The sequence below is a fragment of the Schistocerca americana genome, chromosome 8, assembly GCF_021461395.2.
Source record: "Schistocerca americana isolate TAMUIC-IGC-003095 chromosome 8, iqSchAmer2.1, whole genome shotgun sequence".
Classification (NCBI taxonomy): Eukaryota; Metazoa; Arthropoda; class Insecta; order Orthoptera; family Acrididae; genus Schistocerca; species Schistocerca americana.
The window spans coordinates 190,732,845-190,753,519 of NC_060126.1; the positions used below are offsets into that span (position 1 = coordinate 190,732,845).

At 36.8% G+C, this 20,675-nt stretch overlaps 1 protein-coding gene across 1 annotated transcript in view; it reads left to right on the forward strand.

The window, feature by feature from the left end:
- LOC124544794 (ankyrin repeat domain-containing protein 50-like) overlaps positions 1–20,675 on the forward strand; it is a 371,911-nt gene that overhangs the window by 340,304 nt on the left and 10,932 nt on the right. Inside the window, exon 24 of the mRNA XM_047123476.1 lies at positions 9,418–9,593. Coding sequence (XP_046979432.1) covers positions 9,418–9,592 — 175 coding nt within the window. The 3' untranslated portion in view covers position 9,593. The remainder of the gene's footprint in view (positions 1–9,417; positions 9,594–20,675) is intronic.

Below are 20,675 nucleotides of genomic sequence, written 5' to 3' on the forward strand. Positions count from 1 at the left end.
TATTTTGCGGCACAGCCTACCGTCCAACATCCTTACAGGCTTTTCAGACTTTCTGACCACCCTATATAATATTCCTTGTAAAGAGGCCTCCACTAAACTTTTCCATGCATTAGAATCTTCAGCTATGTGCAACTGTGCATGTTTTTCTATGTCATCTATTCATCTTTAATCTGGGCACCTCTCTTCCTTCATTTAGCATCTGTTCATCTGGTTACATGTTTCATCCATCTCCATTATAATCATAATTGTCTTCCACTCCAGCCTGTTTCCTGATCAGTTTGATTGTTTTACTGTCTTTCTTCATTCCATTGCTCTTTGAGCAATCCTTTTTTAAATGTCTTTTGCTTTAAAAGTCCGTTCCACTATCATAAGCCAAAACTGGGTAATTGATTTTTATTATAAATTCTCCAGTTCAGACATTACTTAATTCAAAAACCCTGTTCATTTTTTCCAAATTCTTTCCATGCATTTTTCACTCTTATATTTATCTGCCAGTTTCTTTCTTTGACTTCTGATATGTTAGTTTCAAAACTTAATATTCATATTATTTTCCTTTTCGTTGTGTTCATTGTATTTTTAGTGTCATTATAATTCATTTTCAGTCAAACTTCCCAATACACTCTATGAAGTTGTTGGAAGAATAAAGAGAATCACCTGCCATAAGGTTGATGCTTAAAGCAGTAACCAGGCACATAATGTAGATTAAGCTTATAGCTAAGCTTTTGGACAGTGCCCTTTCTCAGAGCTAATAAACAAACAGTGGCATTTTTCCAGTGCTGCGTGTTCTGTTTGCTTGTTAGGTCTTCATCTACATTTACGTCTGCACCTGTACCATCTACATCTGCACCTGTGCTCTGAATCATTGTGTAGTGCATGGTAGAGTGTACACCATTGTACTTCTAGTTACATTTGTGTATGGAGTGTGGGCAAAATGACTGCTGAAGTGCCTCTGTGTATGATTCCTAAGGGACTGATATTCCTGAGAAAGCTTAGCCACAACCTCAACCATGTCTGTGTGCATCTACTGCTCAGCATCGTAACTATTTGTTGATAGATCATATTTATTCTTTCTATTCCATCCAGGACTTTTCAGTATCATGCTAAGGCGGCAGCTTTATTTTTCTTGCTGTAGTATTGGGGAATAGTAATTACTTTATTTCATAGCTATTAAACTCGAGGCAAATATTCAACTGAATATTTGATATTCAATACATTAACTGAAATATATGTATAGTATGAAGATAGTTTTAATACACAGCTACTCTCTGTGGAAGGCCTCTTGGACTTTGCTGATAAATAAGCAGTGAAGGTAAATATGTTAAGAATTGCAGATGTAGTTTCTGAGAGGTTTTAGTTTCAGGAGTCTAGATATTTGGGGAAAACAGTTTTAAGTATAAATTTTCTTGTCTTTTGTTTATAAATACCTTGAGTCATTTTACATCCTTGAAGAGTCCCCTTCCTAATGGGTCGTATGGAGCATGATGAATGAATGAAAAATATTGTTAGATAATAACTGGCTACTGACAGTGGAACTTACACAATCTGTTGTAGGTCTGAAATCAAGAGGAATATTCATCATTAATAATACTCCAGTTAGGTAGGCATTTATGTTATGAAAAGTGTTCTGGTCCACACTATAGTCACCCTAAATAAGAAACATGAGGATGCTATCACTCTGGATGAAACAGTGTCATAAATTTAACCGTTGCTCAGGGAGTGAAGCAGAAAAAGATACATTGGCCTTCACGTCATGCATGCGCTTTTATTTCATTATTTATAACTTAAATTTCTTTTACTGGATTGTCTTCACAAGGAGTTTACAACATGTAGATTTTGCATTATGGTGAAAAGGCTACAATCTGGCTCGGTCACGTCTGCTTAGGAGGAGAGGGTGACAGAATGAAATATGAAGTGTCAAGATCTGGTGTTATCAAACAGCTGTTTGGATGAGATTTGTCATTTTTTAATGAATGGAAAGGAATAAAACATAGAAAGGAAATATTCTGTATAAAAATTCAAAATATTCCAGTCATACATATGTCTCAAAGGCAGTAAAATACTGTCTGTTGGCTCCATTACCTTGCACCAGTCTAAAAGTCATTTCTACTAATTGTAAATATAAATAATCCATCATTGAAACTTACAAATATATGTATTCTTTGCTGCCATGAGGCACCAGATTTCATTCAACCAATGAGTATTTAGGTAAAGAGAAGATTGTTCCCTCTTATTTCTGTGCTACTTTTCCTAGGTTTCATTTTATTAATTTTTTTTTTTTTTGTACTAGTTCTGAGTAGAAAAGTTACATAACTAAGGAAATGTAATGATCATACTTATATTGGGAACAATTTTACTTTTACCTATACAAAGTGCTGAAGCACTAATTCAGTTTTCATACATGAATTTACCACACTAATGCTTTTATAAGCAGTCAAAATTCCTATACAATATCGGTTGGTGGAAGTTTAATTTGAGGTACATTTTCAATATTGCCAGGTACAAAATATGGAATGCTGGGATGCTTCAAAAACATGTCAAGATAGGCACAAGATCATCACTTATGAAGGCAACAGCAAAAGTCTGGCTGAAACACAGAAAAAGGTAAAATACCTATCGAAACACATTTTCGTCTCCCCCATTTGATACAGATAGTTCCTACCAATTCAGTCCTGAGGTTTGTCAATTTTCAAATGGAAATGTTTGTTTTATAACAAAAGGTGGAAATCTGTTAATGAAAAATTTAATCTCCCAGATATATAAAAAATATATTAAATGTGTCATCACAGTAAATAGCTTTTACTGTTTCAATAAGATTTATGTTTTGAGCAATGATGTGGGTATGATAACCACAACCAGTAAATTTGTGAGATATACTGTGATTGCAACATAATATGAGTATCAGAATATCAAATGCATATTACTCCTTTAAACATGAAACAACAAACATTGAAAGGAAACACTAGTTTTTATTATGTGCTTAGTTACTGATCGCAATTTCTGCTGAAAATGAGATGAAATAAAAAATAAAAAAAAAAAAATATTTACCAGGACCTGTTCATCAGTGGAGATGGTGTTATACTGCACAGTGTTACATAGTGGTCATAAGTGATTTGACAAGCATGGGATGTAACGACAGGATAAACGATTGATGGGTAAGAAAAATAAGAATTTACATAATGCAAATAAAGGTATGGAATGCCGATATCTACAGTTATCAAGAAATTAATAAGAAAAAAATTATTTACATAAATGTGCCAATTGCAGTAAGGTCCAGAAATGTATGATAATGTTGAGAACCAAGTGGACTTTGTTACAGATTTGATTGAGGTATAAGTGCTTTAGGATGAAAACAATATGTGACAACTAAATTAAAAAAGAAAGAGCAAAATGAATGAAGATAGTTTCGGTAGAGGCAATAGTCTTTGTATTCATAAATTGAAGTTTCCCGTTCGCTTCTGTTTGTATGTATGGGCTAATCTCAGGAATTACTGTAAGGATTTTGACTAATATATTGTTTGATTGGTGAGGAACGTTAATGTATATAGTTTATAAATGTTTCATGGAAATTGGCTGAACTGTGATTAATTAAAATCCACTGTCGCTGCAAAAAATGGATGTATTGCCATCTTGTGGTACCAGCCAGTGGTACAGACACCAGGAGAATTTGAGTCAGGCCTGGTGGTCTAGAGTCTGTCTGAAAACTCAGTCTTGAACATAGCATTCACCTGTCAATGATGTGGACATTGCCAGATGTGAAATGTGGTTTGGCTTCCATGTTAAACTGTAGGTCACCTTTCCCAGTTAAATAACTGATTGGGGAGACAAAAATCAGTGAAGTGATATCCAGTTAGAAAGATTTGCATTGGGACATTGAGGGAAATGAAATTATTATTATTGTTGTTATTATTGTTATTATTATTATTATTATTATTCTTACTCATCTGTGGAGCTGCTGTAGGGTTTTGATACTTGTGGCAGATCATCTCACCAACATATGAGTGACCACAGAGACACAGTTTACACTGTTAGGGGGTTGCAGTCAGGCAGTCCATTAAAGCCTTTATGTGCTGCAGTATGCCACCAAGTAGTGTGTGCTGCATTAATTTTTAAGTTCATATGAAAGTGATGATATTCAGTACATAACATTATTCCCCAATACCTCTATGTAGTACCCCATAAACGAAATTACTGCTACATCAGTCAGATTGTCTGGTCTTAGATATTTAGTACCATCTGTGTAAAGCCAAACTGGGTTGCTAGTAATCTGTAATAAATATTCTTCACACACAAAACTGAAATTAATAGCTGAGATACTCCCCATCACTCTTTTCCATATGAGAACATAAATTCTTTCTTTTGCAGAGATAGCAAATGTGAAATAAGGCATGTGGATGATTAGTTAGCTAACTTGTCTGTGGGTACCCCATGAAGAAAATTTAATAAAACATACATGAAATGGTGAAAAATTGGGAACATACAAAAAGATCAAAACTGTAGAGTTATTCATCTGCAGAAAATTAAGTTGCTTGATGAAGATTCAGTTGAAGATTGCGTAAGTTTAGTTCATCCATCAAGTGAATCCCTTATAAAATTTCTCATCTGACTAATCTTAGGATTTCTTCACCCATCTGGGAATCCTAAAGAGTTGGATTAAAGGAAACAGTAGAAAAGATTTAAATAAGAGCTTTGCGATTTACCGCAAGCTTGTCAGGTCAACATTAGTCACAGAAACTCTCACAAACTCCAGTTAGATGTTGTGCAAGACAGGTAAGGTAAAAATCTTGTTATTTCTTCATATGTGAACCTTTCATTGTGACTGTTGGTTAAATCACCTACAGTTGTTTTTCCCACACACTACGTGTTTTTGAAACTGGAATGGTGATGCAATTAATGTCTTCTGGCATGTGCCATATTATGCTTTATAGTGTGCAAATGTAAATGTAGATATGGAGTGCACAAGAACACTGTATCGACAACTTAGCTATAGATGGTATATACTTGTTCTGGTGGAGAATTTCTTTCCATAAAATATTGTGTTGAAAACAGGTGGTCATAAGAGAATGAGTGGGTGGTATGTGCACTTTCATTCTCTCACACAACAGTTTTTATTTGTCAGTGACATGCTTTAAGTAAGTAATGTTAGGGCTCACGAAGGAGTTATAATTTATATCTGACTGTTAGCAAGAGTAAAAACTGGAGGGGGGAGGCAGGGGGAGGTGAGAATTATCTCGGAAGAATGTGGGATTTGGTGGTGAAATACTGTACATTCAAATAAGAGTGCTGCCATTAAAAAATTTTTTTTAGTCATGGCACTAATCAAGAACAATGGAATGTGATGCAGAATGTGCTTCAGTGTTTGTTCACATCCTCCTCACATGTGTTATTCCATTGTATATGACATTACAGAGAATATATTTCTATAAGTTCACTCTTATGTTTTCGCATTTACAGTGTACAAAGGTTTTAGTGGAGTATAGATAGCATGGCATATTTTGAGTGTTACTTTTAGTGCTGTGCCTACTGAGTCCAAAAATGAGGAAGAACAAATTCACAGTTTGATGACTTTATGGCTGTAAAACATGAGTTTTTGTTGACATTTTGATTTACGGTGTCATAAGAAAGATACAAAGTTAACTCTTGCAAGACAGACAAAAATGATGAAAAATTTTTCTAAAATATAAGTAATTTTATAGTGTTGTTGGTCCAGTATCTAAATTGCTAAAAGAATGATAAAGATTTTCCACTTCACGACCCGATCCTCCAAACCTGGAAGTGGTAATTGATGAAGAAAGAATAGTTAGTAAAACTGTTGAGGGAGAAGAGGTTATAAACAAAGATTCTGAAAGCTTGCAATGAGAAATGGGTGATGTAAGTTATTTATCTAGGAAATGGAGATTTAAAATTGCCATCAGAGAATATAGAAGGAAAAGCAGTATTTGTGTCCTTGCCCAGGAGATATGAAATCATACATTACAGGACAGTTTACTTATGATTATAACCTACAGATATCTACTGAAGAACATGATTTTCTTTTAAGAAAAAAATGGATGATAAACTGCAGAAGACCTGAACTTTTGCAGAAAGATGTATATCTGCTCAACAATGTGAAATGTTGTTCACTCAGTTTCCAGTCAATTCAGTGAATGTTGAATGTAGGAACCTAGACTGGAATCCAATATCTATATTATTGAACATACCAAATAAGTCAACATGACTGTAACTCAAGAGAAAACTGCACAGATGTAGTAATTGTGTATCAAAAGCAATAACACTGTATCAAACTACCAAAGAAACCAGTTCCACATTGTTGCTACAACAGAGCCACAAATGGCAAGAATCTTACACACATGTGCATTTGAAGCAAAAGTAACAAAATTTACAAAAATGTTAAGATGTCAGAAAGTCAGGTGAAGTGTACGACTGTATGAATTATTAGACTACATACAAAATTGTTACGTGTCATGGAAAATACCTATTGTAAAAACAACAGACAAAAACAGAAATATATGCTTCTCATGCCTGAAATGTGTGTTTACATCCTCTTGCTTTCAGTGTAGCAAGCTGCAGTTATACACATATTCGAAAGTATTTCTTCATCCGTAACTTCTAGCTTACGTAACTGAATCAGTGAGATTCAGTTGCTTTTACAATTATTTCATTATTGTTCATGTCTCTTGAAAATTTGCTAATGCATGGAATGAAAAAATACAACCACCATTGTGTTAATTAGGTAGAAATATAATTAAAAGGCATTAATCTTATGGCTAGCTTACTTGCTGCTAGGGTAGCTAGTGTTGCTCCAACTGTCAGATGATAACAACTTCCACAGTCTTGACTACATATGTTAGACTGGTTCTAGAAGCTGGACACGTAATGATGATTTGGTGGTACTTGTCAGTAATGATCAAGAATCTTTTAGCAACTATTCACTAATGATAGCCTGTGCAAAGTGTAAGAGATTTAGGCAGTGCTGGTTTAGAAGTGAATTATAGTTCTTGCATGAAAACAAATCTGATTGTAAATAACATCTATATTACGATTTATTTAACTTCTCACTTACTAATTTCCATATTGTCTACTTCATTACTTTCACAATTATGCTGTTTTCTCTGTGTATCTTCATTATTTGACTTTCCTCCATTGTCTCTCACCTCTTATCATTTTTATTTCTACATACCACATTGTCTGTTTTTAGATTTTGGTGGTTTGTTCCACAATACCTATTACAGAGCTTCAAGAGGATCCACCCCTGGTCTTCATATTATTTTTGCTTTACTCTTGCATCCATATTCTTTTCTCATTTTCACCAATCCACATACAGTCACACACATTCAGACACTTTTTGGGGTTCCGTATCTCTGTCTGTTAAAACTAAAGCGTTATATGATCGCTTTGTTCTCTGTCTGTCTGTCTGTCCGTCCAGCTGTTAAACCTTTATCTCAGGAATGGATAGAGGTATCAAGCTGAAATTTATGCCACACACTAAGGTTTCTCAGGAGCACAATAAATGTAAGCTTCTAAGCCAATGCAATCAAAAGATATGGCCATTTATATTATACATAATTAAATTTGTACAGAGCCCTCAGTATGTGAAGCTCGCTCACAACTGGCCACTTCTCTCTCTCTCTCTCTCTCTCTCTCTCTCTCTCTCTCTCTCTTCTCTCTTTAAAAACTTTAAAAATTTAGAAAATGCAATTGCCCAAGTCCAGTGCTGAAGACCCTAATTATCATATAGTGTTTATTGTCCATTGCTTACTATTTCATCCTTCAGCTGATAGTATTCACTTAATTGCTGCATCCACAATATCGGTTGCATATACAGTAATACATCTGATATCACAGAGTAAAAAGTAAACACGCTGGTAGATATATCAGATTATTATTTATGATACCTAAAAGACAACTGCCGTGAAAGTATCTGCTGAGCTTAATACACACTTAAAGAGCTCAAGAGTTAACAAGAGTCTTTCAACTGGAATGATAAACTAAACATTTGAGGTGTGGCTGCTATTGGCAGACATCTTGCAAACACATTACACAGATTGCCTTCAACTGTGAAAGAAGTGGAGTTTTTATAAAGATTTTGACAACCAAATAATGTACAATTTTGGTAAACATTTTTGGAAAACAGTGATCAATTAATTATTATATTTTGACTAAAGTTCAGTCTTGATCACTCTATTTATGTTTTAATGATATAGGTAACCGGTTTCGGTTCTTTTTACAAAACCATCATAAGGGAGCCATGGGTCTGATGATGGTTTTGTAAAAAGAACCGAAACCGGTTACGTATATCATTAAAACATAAATAGTGTGATCAAGACTGAACTTTAGTCAAAATATAACCAAATAATGCTTGTCTATATGTTGTAAGGTTTAAAAAAACCATTGTATGTGATCATGTGCAGTGATAATGTAAATTAATTACTGCCATTTGCATTAAAGAATGTGTTGCAAAACTGAATTTTATTCTTGTTATTGCATAAGAAAGCAAAGCAACTCCATTTTATTAGCAGTTGAAGTTACACTACTGTATTCTTTGGTTATGATAGATGGGGTTAAAATCTTGATCAGATCATAGTGATTTTGGTTGATTTAAGCTGCGTAATGGTTCCTTGCTCAAGCCATTGGCACTTCATTCATTCTTGTTTCCTTAAATGCCCTCATTGCATGTTTTACTGAAATAATAAAAAATATGAGGAATGTACAGGCAACAAAATAAGAGAAAAACAATAAAGAAAGGCAGTAAAGAAAGGCAGTTGTAAGTAAGATAAGTTTCTTTCTTTTATTTGAAGTTGGTTTTTTTGTGTAGTTATGTAAGTGCCTTCAGCTACTTTCCTTTCAGGAAGGAAGGAGAAAATCCAGGTAAGTAAACATTTTCTTGTACTGAGCAATAAAGAAGAGTCACTCATGAAAACTTAAGAAAACAGGGAAGAGTAGAAAGAAATGACCACAATGAAGTTAAACCACAGACAAACAAAACTTTGAACAGTATTTATCTACTTTGTGTGAATAGTTTTGTGGCAGTAGAATGTACCATTTTCATTTAAGTATAGATAAAACAAAGTGAAGGTCAGTTTTCTCCACATCATATGTTCTTTCCCCCCCCCCCCCCCCCCCCTCCCCCCATAGGAATCATCTTGTCCAAAATCAGCTTATACAGGAAAGTTCCTTTGCACTTAAAGTTAGACTGACAACTTTATGACATTATGTTAGTGAAATTGGTAGAATTAAATAATGCTATCACTTGGAATAAATTTTAATATTTGATATGCTCCACCTTGTATGTCAGTGACACATGAGGTGTGTTTAATAGGCATTGCATTCCATCCGTGATTGTCCAGTATTGTATTATTGTTTTATTATGCAGTTTTCAAACGTAAAATTTTAAAAGGAGGTGGTGTACATTTGTTGCAGAGGACTACTGAAGCCACGGCGAAATGGCATTGTGACAAATCCTGCCCTGCGAATTGTGGCAGGTGTGAAGAATGGACTGGATGCTGCAGCAGGGCGGAAACATACCACAGCAGCAAGCCGTTTGCAACAACCGAAGAACAATGGCTTTCAGTGGCGTAAGGAAACTCCCCTCTGAGGTGCGATACAGTAAAAATTTCATACATTTTTCAGTCTGCATCAAACAAGATATGAATTTACTTGAAACAATACATGCCATTACAGTGACATGCATTAAAGCATGCTATTACTGAGTGACTATCCCAGAATGCAATACCAGTTGCAGGTTGCTGATCTAATGGTTTCTAAGGGCAACAGAAACTGATTTTCAGTATTTAGCATGATTATTGACCTAATTTAAAAATTTAAAATGGTCTCATAATCTACTCATTAAGAGTTATAATCTTATCTTAATAGTTTAACACAAGACAAGTGTTACAGTTAGAAATTGCTTGTTTGTATTGAGGAAGCATAACTGATAGCGCACTAATACCCAAACTTTATTTATCCAGTATTTGAGAATGGGAGTATTTAGCAACTTCCAGTAAACTCTACATGTAATTTCAAATCTTTTGTAACTTTTTCTCACTTACATGCTTTATGTCAAATATTTAACATGTTAACTCATTTGCAAAATGATCAGATGTTTCAATCTGTTTTATATGCTGGAGTTTGATTCTTTAAGAATAGGGTTTACTGGTAATTAGTCTAGCTGATGATTAGGGCCCAGATTAATATGTAACTACATATTTTCATTTTAATGCAAATGTTTGGATAAAAACTTTACTCACCAAGCAGTGGCAGTAGAAAACACACACTTTTTTTTTTTTTTTTTTTTTACAAGCTTTTGAAGCCAGTGGCTCCTTCTTCTCACAGAAGAGTCAAAGTGGAAGGAAGAGGGGTGAAAGAAAAGGAGTGCAGAGGTTTAGGGAAAGGGGTACAGTGAACCCCGGGTCAGACGAGACTTACTGGATGGGATGAGAGGGAGTCTTTCCTTCTCATCCCATTTGGTAAATCTCCCCAGACCCAGGGTTCTGGTTGACTTCTCTGCACTGTACCTAAACCTTTCCATCCCTTTCCCCTCAGCTCTCTTCTGTCCCCTTGAACTCTTCTGACAGAAGGCGGAGACATTTGCTTCAATTTTTGTGTGTTCTCCTGCCACCACCGCTTGATGAGTAGAATTTATATCTATCTGTTTAAATTATTTTGCAAATAACTATTTATTTTTTTGTTTTGATAATTTTCACTCTTTTAGTAGTTTTTTACATAAATCATGACATTTGAAGTCTGAAAATGTAACTTTCGTTTTCCATGTTTTTGTATCAGAATTGCAAAAGTCCATATTTTCAACACAACATTATATAAAACTGATCTTTTTAAAGTGTAATAGCATTAAAAAATTCGTTAAATGACACTTCAAAGTGAGATTCTTGGTCTCGGAATGGACGAGCCGAAAGCACAAATCGCACCATCTGAAGCAGCCTAGTCTTTCAGATAGCCTACAACCCTGTTAATGTTGTAAGAAGAGGGAAATAAGCAAAATCTCTTCAGGATAGCGAAGCACAGAAATGATGTTTTTGGACAGTTTTTGACATGGTTTTCCACTGCTGTGAACATGCCCTTCCCTACCAGTCGTCTCCTGTTGTGAAACTGTCTCACCAAAGTTATAAGATTTCATGAAAGCATATTTATAAACACACTGTTATAAAATGTGACACTTGTTTGTAGTAATGAATGTGATACTAAATTAAGGCAGCTAAAACACAATTTCTTTCAATGACTAAGGTTGTCGGTACTCTTTGACACCTGTGAAACCTGTCAGTTGAAACTAGAGTACAAGGGCTTACTAAGAAGTTTAGAGACAGTGCCTCATATGCTGTTTTCGTTATAGATATGTTACGTGATTTCTGTTTCTACATATTTTCTGTTTTGTCATTCAATTATCTTTCATGTGGAACTCCAGTTAGACCTTACAATCAGGTTGGATAGTTCATGCCACCAACGTGCACAATAAGGCTTCAGCATTAAATGTTCCCTCACTGTTATACTTGAGTGTTTCAGTCAATGCGCAACATCTGATGCACACCTCCACAAGTATTTTGCTAGCCTTATGTATAACTTCACATCCATGTCATTTGCTGTTGATAACAATGATGTTTGCTGCTGTGCATCATTGTATTTTTTAGACGTCTATGTTCTTTCATGTACAAGCAACTGTTGTGTTTGAAATTGCAAAAATTGAGTGAAGATTTCCAAAGCAGTCTTTGAGTACAGACGGCAAAGTACTGTTTTGTAATACCTGTGGAAAAGCTGTGTCAACTGAGCAACTTTTTTAATATCACAGTGCCTGTCTACCTTAAAACGCAGGTAGAAATTAAAAAGAGAATCAATTCAAACAACAGTTTTTTGATGATGCAACAACCAGTGGGTCCCAAAGTTCTACCTTCTCGAAAGATATGTGTTATGCCATTATATGTGCAGATATACCTGTATGGAAATTAAACAACCCATTTTTTAAAAAAGCATCCTAGAGAGATATTCAGGCAAACATATTCCTGATGAATCTAATTTAAAAAAACTATGTCGGCAGCATTTACAAGGATTGTACGGTGTTGATTCGAGACGTAATTCAGGATGGTCCTATATGGGTCACAATCGATGAGACTATGGCAACCCAAGGCAGTGCATTGGCATTGTAGTAATTGGATGACTATCTGAAGATAAATCAAGCAAATCCTTTCTGTTGGCATTTGAAGAACTTCCTAAATGTAACCAACAAACATTGTACCAATGCTGCTCCTCATATGGTTAAAGCTGCAGCATTCCTGAATGTTTTATACATTAAAATGCTCTATGTAGTGTGTTTGGAATGCAGAAGAAATAGATTAGCTGAAAGCATAAGGATAAATTGCAAAAAAAAAAAAAAAAAAAAAAAGTTGATAGTTTAATATCAAATATGAAGAAAATATTTTTGAAAGCTACCAGTAGGCTCTCGAAATTTAAAGAGGTGTATCCCGATATTATTTTGCCACCAGAACCAATGCTGACAAGTTGAATACTATGTTGAGGATTTCTGTGACATTAAAACAATTATTTTTCAGTTTGAAGATGAGTCTGCTTGTATTTTGAATACGAAAGAACTTTCTGAAAATGATACTCTACAGAGTGATTTAGTGCACATCAAAAACAATTATTGTTTTTTGTTGCATCATATTAAGGGACTGGAAAACCCTTGAACATAATTGAAAGACAATGTAAAGATTGATACTAAAATGTAGATTTTCACGGCCGGAAATATCATGTCCATGACTACTGTCAGTAGTGAGCCAGTGGGTGTGTTGGACCTTCCATCGAGCTACGGGTCCCCTTGAAGATGTCTCCTGCAGTCGGAGACGAAACGTTGGGAATGGACACAGAATTCATCAACCGACCACAGAATAACAGCCCGGATAATTATAATGGACATAATGTAAAGATTATCGAAAGCATAAAAATGAAAATTAGCAAAGCAGAACGATCCATTGCCGAGTTGGTAAAGGAAAAATTGAACTAGGCACTTGAGAAAAATGAAGGTCTTAATCTGCTGACAAAATTAACAGTATGCTGTATGGAAGAATAGATGATGAACTTCATGTCCCATACTCAGTTCCAGAATTGTCCAAATTTAAGTTTGCTCCAGTCACATCCTGCAGTTTCAAAGATCTTTGTCAATACAATTCTTCTGTTCAAACAGAAATAGTTTTAATTTTGAAATTAAAAAAAAGCGCATGAAACTGGAGAAGCATAAAATTGTTTGTTTTTGGTGTCATAAAGCGTGGTTTATTTGAAAATTGTAGTTTTTTGTCTCCATAATTTTTCCATATTTTATATTTTTAAGCCCATATTATAAGTACATATTTTGTCATTTTTTACTGCATGTTTAGCTGAACCCTACTGATGATATAACTAAGCGATGGAAAATCTGGGATGGAGTAATGACAGTATTACGAAAAGGATAGACTGCTACTCGCCACATAGTAGAGATGCCGAGTCACAGACAGGCACAACACACAGACTGCTAAACAAGTAAGGTTTTGGTCAAAAGACCTTCTTCTGAATTAGACCACACACACACACACACACACACACACACACACACACACACACACACGACCAGTGTCTGTGGCTGCTGAGGCCAGACTACGAGCAACAACGCATGATGGGAGTAAGCAAGAGGCCGGGGTGGGGTGGGGGGTGGGGGATAGCAGGGTTTGGGGTGGGGAGGGTGTAATGCTGCTTGTGGGAGTGGCCAGTAATGCGCTTGGGTTGCTAGGTGCAGTCGGGAGGTTAGACAGGGGCAGGAGCGGAAAAGGAGAGAAGTAAAAAGACTGTGGGTGTGTTGGTGGAATAGAAGGCTGTGCAGTGCTGGAGTGGGAACAATGAAGGGGATAGCTGGGTAAAGTACAGTGACTAACGAAGATTGAGGCAAGGAGGGTTACAGGAATGTAGCCTATATTGCAGGGATAGTTCCCACCTGGGCAGTTTGGTGATGAGAAGGATCCAGATGGTACAGGTTGTGGAGCAGTCATTGAAATGAAGAACATTGTGCCGGTCAGTATGCTCAACAACTGGATGGTCGAGCTGTTTCTTGGCCACAGTTTGTCAGTGCCCATTCATGCAGACAGGCAGCTTGTTTGATGCAATGTCCATTTGGAATGCAGAATAATAGTTGCAGCATAGCTTGTAGATCGCAGGACTGGTTTCACAGGTAGACCTGCTGTTGATGTGATAGGTGATAGTTGTGACTGGACTGGAGTAGATGGTGTTGGGAGGGTATATGGAACAGGTCTTACATCGAGGTCTATTACAGGGATCTGAGCTATGAGGCAAGGGGTTGGGAGCAGTTGTTGAATAGGGATGGACAAGGATATTGTGTAGGTTTGGTGGGTGCTGGAATATCACTGTGAGAGGTGTGGGAAGGATAAGGTGGCTTGTTGGGTTGAGGAGGACCAGGTTAAGCAAATGGGGTTTTGAGGTTCTGGAGGAAAGTGGATAATCTGTCTGTCCTCACCCTTGGCCCAGACCACAAAGATGTCATCAGTGAATCTGAACCAGGTGAGGAGTTTGGAATTCTGAGTGAATGGGAAGGATTCCTCTAGATGACCTGCAGAGAGACTGGCATAGGGTGGTGCCATGCGGCCAACCAATGCCACACTCTGGGTTTATTTGTAGGTGATACCTTCATTTGTTGTTGAGGATATAGTTGGCCATGGTGACCAGGAAGCAGGTTGTAGGTTTGGAATCCATCGAGCATTGGTACAGGTAGTGTTAGATAGTGGCAAAGGCCATGGGCATTAGGGATGATAGTGTAAAGAGAGGTGTTGTAAGTAGTGACAAGCAGGGCATCTTGTGGTAAAGGAACAGGAACTGTGGGGAGTCTGTGGAGGAAATGGTTTGTATCTTTTATATAGGAGGGTAGGTTGTGGGTAATAGGCTGAAGGTGTTGATCTATGAGAGCAGAGATTCTCTCGGTATGGGCATAGTAACTGGCCACAATGGGGCACTCTAGGTGGTTGGGTTTATGGACTTTAGGAATCATGTAGAAGATAGGAGTGTGGAGAACTGTAGATCTGAGGAGAGAGGTGTAATCCAGGGAGAGGTTCTGCGATCGACATAGGGATTTGAGGAGAGACTGGAGATCCTGTTGGGTTTCTGGACTGGGGTCACTGTGGCAGTGTTTGGATGTGAATGAATCTGACACCTACAAATCCTTCCACCAAGTAATCCTTGTGGTTCCAAGCAACACTAGTAGAGCCTGTGTCAGCAGGTAGGATTATAAGGTTGGGATCAGTTTTAGTAGGCGGATTGTGGTTCTTTCTGCAAATGGAAGGTTAGCTTGCATGTTGAGGGTTTTGAGGAATGACAATGAGGTTTGAGGTTAAGAAATTCTGGAAAGTTAACAGGAAGAGACTATTTTTATACAACCATATACTGCTCATCTTGTCATTCAGAGGTGATGTTTTCAAAACAGTTGTAAACGACGTTCGTGGTTCTTTCTGCAGGTGAAAGGCTAGCTTGCATGTTGAGGGATTTTAGGAATGACGAAGAGGTTTGTGGTTAAGAAACTCTGGAAAGTTATATAACCATATACTTTTATATAACCGTATACTGTTTTTAAAGTAGTTGTAAGCAAAGACATCCCCAAATGAATCCTCTGTTAAAAACAGAAATTCTAGTGTCAGAATTTAAGGATTGTGTTTCAGACTGTTTTCACTTGTAGCTGTCAACATTCCACCTGTAAGTGTCATGCTTGTATAAGTCTATATGAATAGTTCTCTTCTTTGTGCTTAATTAAGGGTGTATTTTAAATTGTGTACCATTATTATTTATTGGAGAAATGTTGCAAGTTTAAGTTTATCTTTACACCCGGTTCTCATCCATCAGCATGTTTTACAAGCACCAAACACAACTGTTTAGTAGCTTTGACTGAAGTGCCCTTGACCTAATTTCACCTCAACTGTTGCGATCTTACCATGTTGTTACTTGCCAAATAACTGAACATGTAACTGAGTGCTTACTAAGAATTAGTTCCTCTAATGCCAAGTAGCACATCAGATGAAAAGTTTCCTCCTGCAAACTCAATCAGCTGCTGCATTTTCAGCTTCCTCTCATTTTGTGTCCATGGGTTGGAGATCTTTTGCAATAGTTCATTTCCAATGTTACAAGGTGTTCTTCTGCTTTTGTATCCATCTGTTGGCTTCCACAACAATGCTTATTTGGATATTCTTCCATCTTTCATGTAGTGAGCATGCCCAGCAAGCTTCAGTATTCTTTCAGCAATGATTTTGTGCAGGCTGTATAGACCACTTATTCTCAGCACTTCATCATATGAAATGTGGTTATAATAACTGACTTTCAAAATTATTAACAAACAACATTGGTGGAAAACATTGAGAGTGTGTGTGTTGAATTTACTGACATTTTCGAGGCCCCACATATGTTTGTGGCCATTGGTAGGATGGTGGAGGAGTGCAACCAGAGTTTTGTGGACATACTTGAAGAGTTTATTAGCCATATGGATGATATTCATTGGAAGACTGCGAAAGCTTACTCATTTCTGCTGCTAAAATTGGCTTCTATATACCCACCATTACAGATAATATTGCTGAGATACGCAGATCAGTTAGCATCTTGTACTTTCTGTTCCGCTATAATTTGAGTAAATAGATATCCACCTTTTGTGCACTTTGTGTTTGAGTTATAGTCATTTATTTTTGGCTGAACAGAACTGGCCATTCCACCCAGCTTGGTAATCATTATTTTTTTAATTTTCCACCAGAAGGACAGTATTATCAGAAAAATACAGATGTGGTAAGCCTAGATTACTCATTCCAGTTTATGCCCATGTTGGATTTGTCCTTAATTTTTCTCATTATGAAATCTATGACTCAGGATAACACAGAAAATTCTGGGGAGATTCTTATTTTATTTTAAGAGAGTACAGAAAGCCACAAGACTAAAAAGAAATGAGTCTTCATCCATTATTGTAAATAGCAACCAACAGAGATCTTACATTAATACATACAGATTGTTTTCTTTAGTAGGATCTTTGTAAATCCAACGCATTCCCTTAAACAAAAGTGTATGATATTTCACAAAACAGTTCTGACCATAGTCTCTGAATTAATAAAAGCAAACAAAAGATTTTAATTTCAATTAAACATCAACTTTTCTTTCAGTCTTTTAAAAGCACTACCCTGGAGAAATTTAGTTAGAATATCAGCAAGTTGTTCTCAAGTTTGGCAGTATTGTAAGTTAAACAAGCTGTGATTTAGTTCATCACTGCTGAAATGATACTTCACATCAATGTGCTTACTTCTTCTTGACGTTTGACTATATTTCATCATTGCTGTTGCGCATTGGTTGTCCACACAGAGTGTAATTTTCCTGTTTTTATTCAGTAGTTGTTCCATGAAACACTTCAGAACTTTCATCTCTTGACATTTGTGCTGCAGATACATATTCTGCTTCACTAGTAGATAGTGCAACAACACACTAAGTGATTGGAACATTATTGTTCAGAAATATGTAACTTGTAGTGTTTTTTCTATCTTCCCTGTCACCTGTGAAATGTGCATCACAGTAAGCCAATTATCCTTGTACTTGTTTTTTCTGACAAGTTGAATATTTCAACCCCTGTCGCTGAATTTAGGTACCTTAAAGTACTCATCTGATTTTGGATATCTGAATGATTTGGATTACTCATCGATCTGCTTTCATAGTTTGCTATATATGCCAAGTCTAATCTGGTTTTACATGCTAAATACAAAAAAACTGCTTATCACTTTACAATATGGAACATTTGACTTTGCTGTCCTGATTTCTTCAGTTTTTCCTTGCCATGAAATTGGAGTTGTCATAGTTTTTGAATATTTATTATATACATTTTCATCACTTCTTTAGCATATTTTTCTTGGTGAATATAAGTACTTTCTTTCATTCTTTTTATCTCAAGGCCAAGACAAATTGTCAGTTCTTCATCAGCTCTAATGTCAAAAATTTTCTCCACTTATTGCAAGACTTTTGCGTTTGACAGATGTCTTCTCCAAATGGAAACCCATTGTCAATGTGTAATTTCTTCTCAGTATCTGATTTGTAAGCAAAATAGTTGGATTTCAGTTGGATGGGTTTTTCATTCTCAAGAAACTAATTCAGTTTCTTATTAGAGAAACTTAATTCAAACCATAAAGTGCCTTCTTGAGCAGGCTAATTTTCTCAGGTGCCTTGTATCCTTCTGGAAATCCCACGAAGACTTTTCTTTTGCATCAAGAGCAGTCAGGATTTCAGCTCGTGGGCAATACCTGATAAAGGTGTCATAGCACTCAGCTTTAATCCACATCTACCCCAACGCCATGACAGAGTGTCTGAGCATGAGGAGGGGGAAGACGGGGAAACTGTGAATGTGATGCTTTTAAATGGCAGAGGAATCACACTGCATACCACTTGGTTTTATATTCCACATTTCTCAACAACATAGATCACATACAAAATAAATTTTCATTATTATTTAATTATTTTTGGTGCATTGAATACATGATTTTTATATGGTACAAACTGTTGACATGTGAACAGTTTCACAGGTTTTCACACTCAAGTTGCCATGTAATCACGACTCATTTATGAGGGCAAATCAGAAAGTCTTTGCCCCTATTTTTTATGAGCCAAAGTAAGGTACATGCAGGTAATGGCAAATACACATCCTATTCCATGTACGTTACATTATTTTTTCACATAGTCCCCGCATTAGTTTACGTATTTGTTCCATCACAGCACTAAATTTGAGGGCCCCTATGGTAAAATTTATCCAGCTGACTATGAAACCATTGTTGGACTTATGTCTTGGGTTCATCATTACTTGTGGATCACTGTCCTACCAGGAACTTCTCAAAAGTATGATTAATTACTAGTGGCGAGGTCTGGGCTGTGTGGTGGGTGGTCCAGAATCTCCCCGTGAAATGCTCAGAGATTTTCAGCAGTTCTGATTGCCATATGTTGTCTCGCATTCTCGTGGAGCAGAATCACATTGTCCACATCGAGAATCAATCAGTGCCTTCGTCTGATAGCAGCTCTCAGACATGACAGTGTGGAACGATAACTGTCAACATTGATTGTTGCATTTTGTGGTATGAAATCCAGCTGGAGTTGCCCACAATTATACCAGGAGGCTATTAACATCACTTTCCCAAAAGATGGCATCGTATAGAAATTTCTTTGTCACAGGTGAATCCAGATGTTTACATACTGTGCTCTGCTGCTTGGATTCTGGCATGTAGTGCAGTATCCATGTTTCATCATCAGTAGCAGTGCAGTCCAGGAAATCTTCACCTTCATTAGAATACCATTCCAGATGATTCAGTGAAGACATCATTCACTTGCCTTTCATCATGTCATCCAACAGCTGAGGCACCCACCGAGATGAAACTTTCTGGTACCCTAAGGGCCATGAACGATGAAGTAAGCACTCCCATATGATATGCCGAACTCCCAGGAAATGTCCGTGATGTGCACATGCTGATCTTCTGTCACCATTGCATTTACAATTGAAGTGTTGTCATCAGTCAGTGACGAACACGAGCTCGTGGCCGCTCATTGTCATTGAAGACTTTACGGACTGTGTCGAACTTACAACACCATGATCTCATAGTTCTCAGTCAGACAGTTTTCCCCATATGTGGGCTGAATTTCCCTTAGATCTCGAAGTGTGTTCATACCTTGCTTCATAGAAAATGAATCAAACTTCATTGCTCTAATGCTGTGGATACGTGAAGCACAACCATCATCTTTAACAACTGACAGCAGTTCCATGCAGTGGAGTTACCAGCTGATAAGGCTTGCACAAACCAAGAAGGATCCAAAGCTGGGAATGAATATATTGACTTTACATATACAGCCATAATTTGGCTAAAAAGGAGGGGCAAAGACTTTCTGATTAGCCCTCGTAGTTTCATAGTTGAAATAAAGTCTTTCACAGAAATTTGTTGATCAAAATATTGTAGCACGTTTGCAACCTCATTAAGGAGACTTTGGAAAAACTACCTGAGGAAAGCAATGGAGATGTCATGGACACTTTTTACGTAAAAGAACTTGCCATTAAAATGGGAATTCCCTTGCAGATCAGTCAGTTACATCTGCATATGCTGAGAGGTGCTTTCCACTGGAATGGCAAACGGCCAGCATGAGCTTAGGAAACTGAACTGTGCTCGTCAAAATATCTGAGGTCTGTAATCCATTCTGGATATTCTGATTTTCATTCCTGCTCTTCTTTTTCCATCATAAACTCAACAGTAGTGAGTTCAAATATCAAATCACTGTCCATGGTTGCAGTTTGACTTACCAACAATATTATGAAAAAGGAGGGGCAAAAAGGATAGTTGATACTCACCATATAGTGGAGATGCTGAGTCACAGATAGGTACAACAAAAAGACTGTTAGAAAATGAGCTTTTAGCCAACAAGGCCTTCATTGGATGTAGAACATGCACACACATCCACGCAAGCACAACTCAGACTCACATGCTCGCAGTCTCTGGCTGCTGAGGTCACATGGCCTCTTCTTTCTCCTGGTTTTTCTCTTTGTTCTTGTGGTTCTTTTCTTCTTTCATATAGTTCTTCAAAAATTTGGATTTCTGCAGCTACATTTGTTTCTTCTTCTTTTGTTTCCTCATTTTTGTCTTCATATTGGT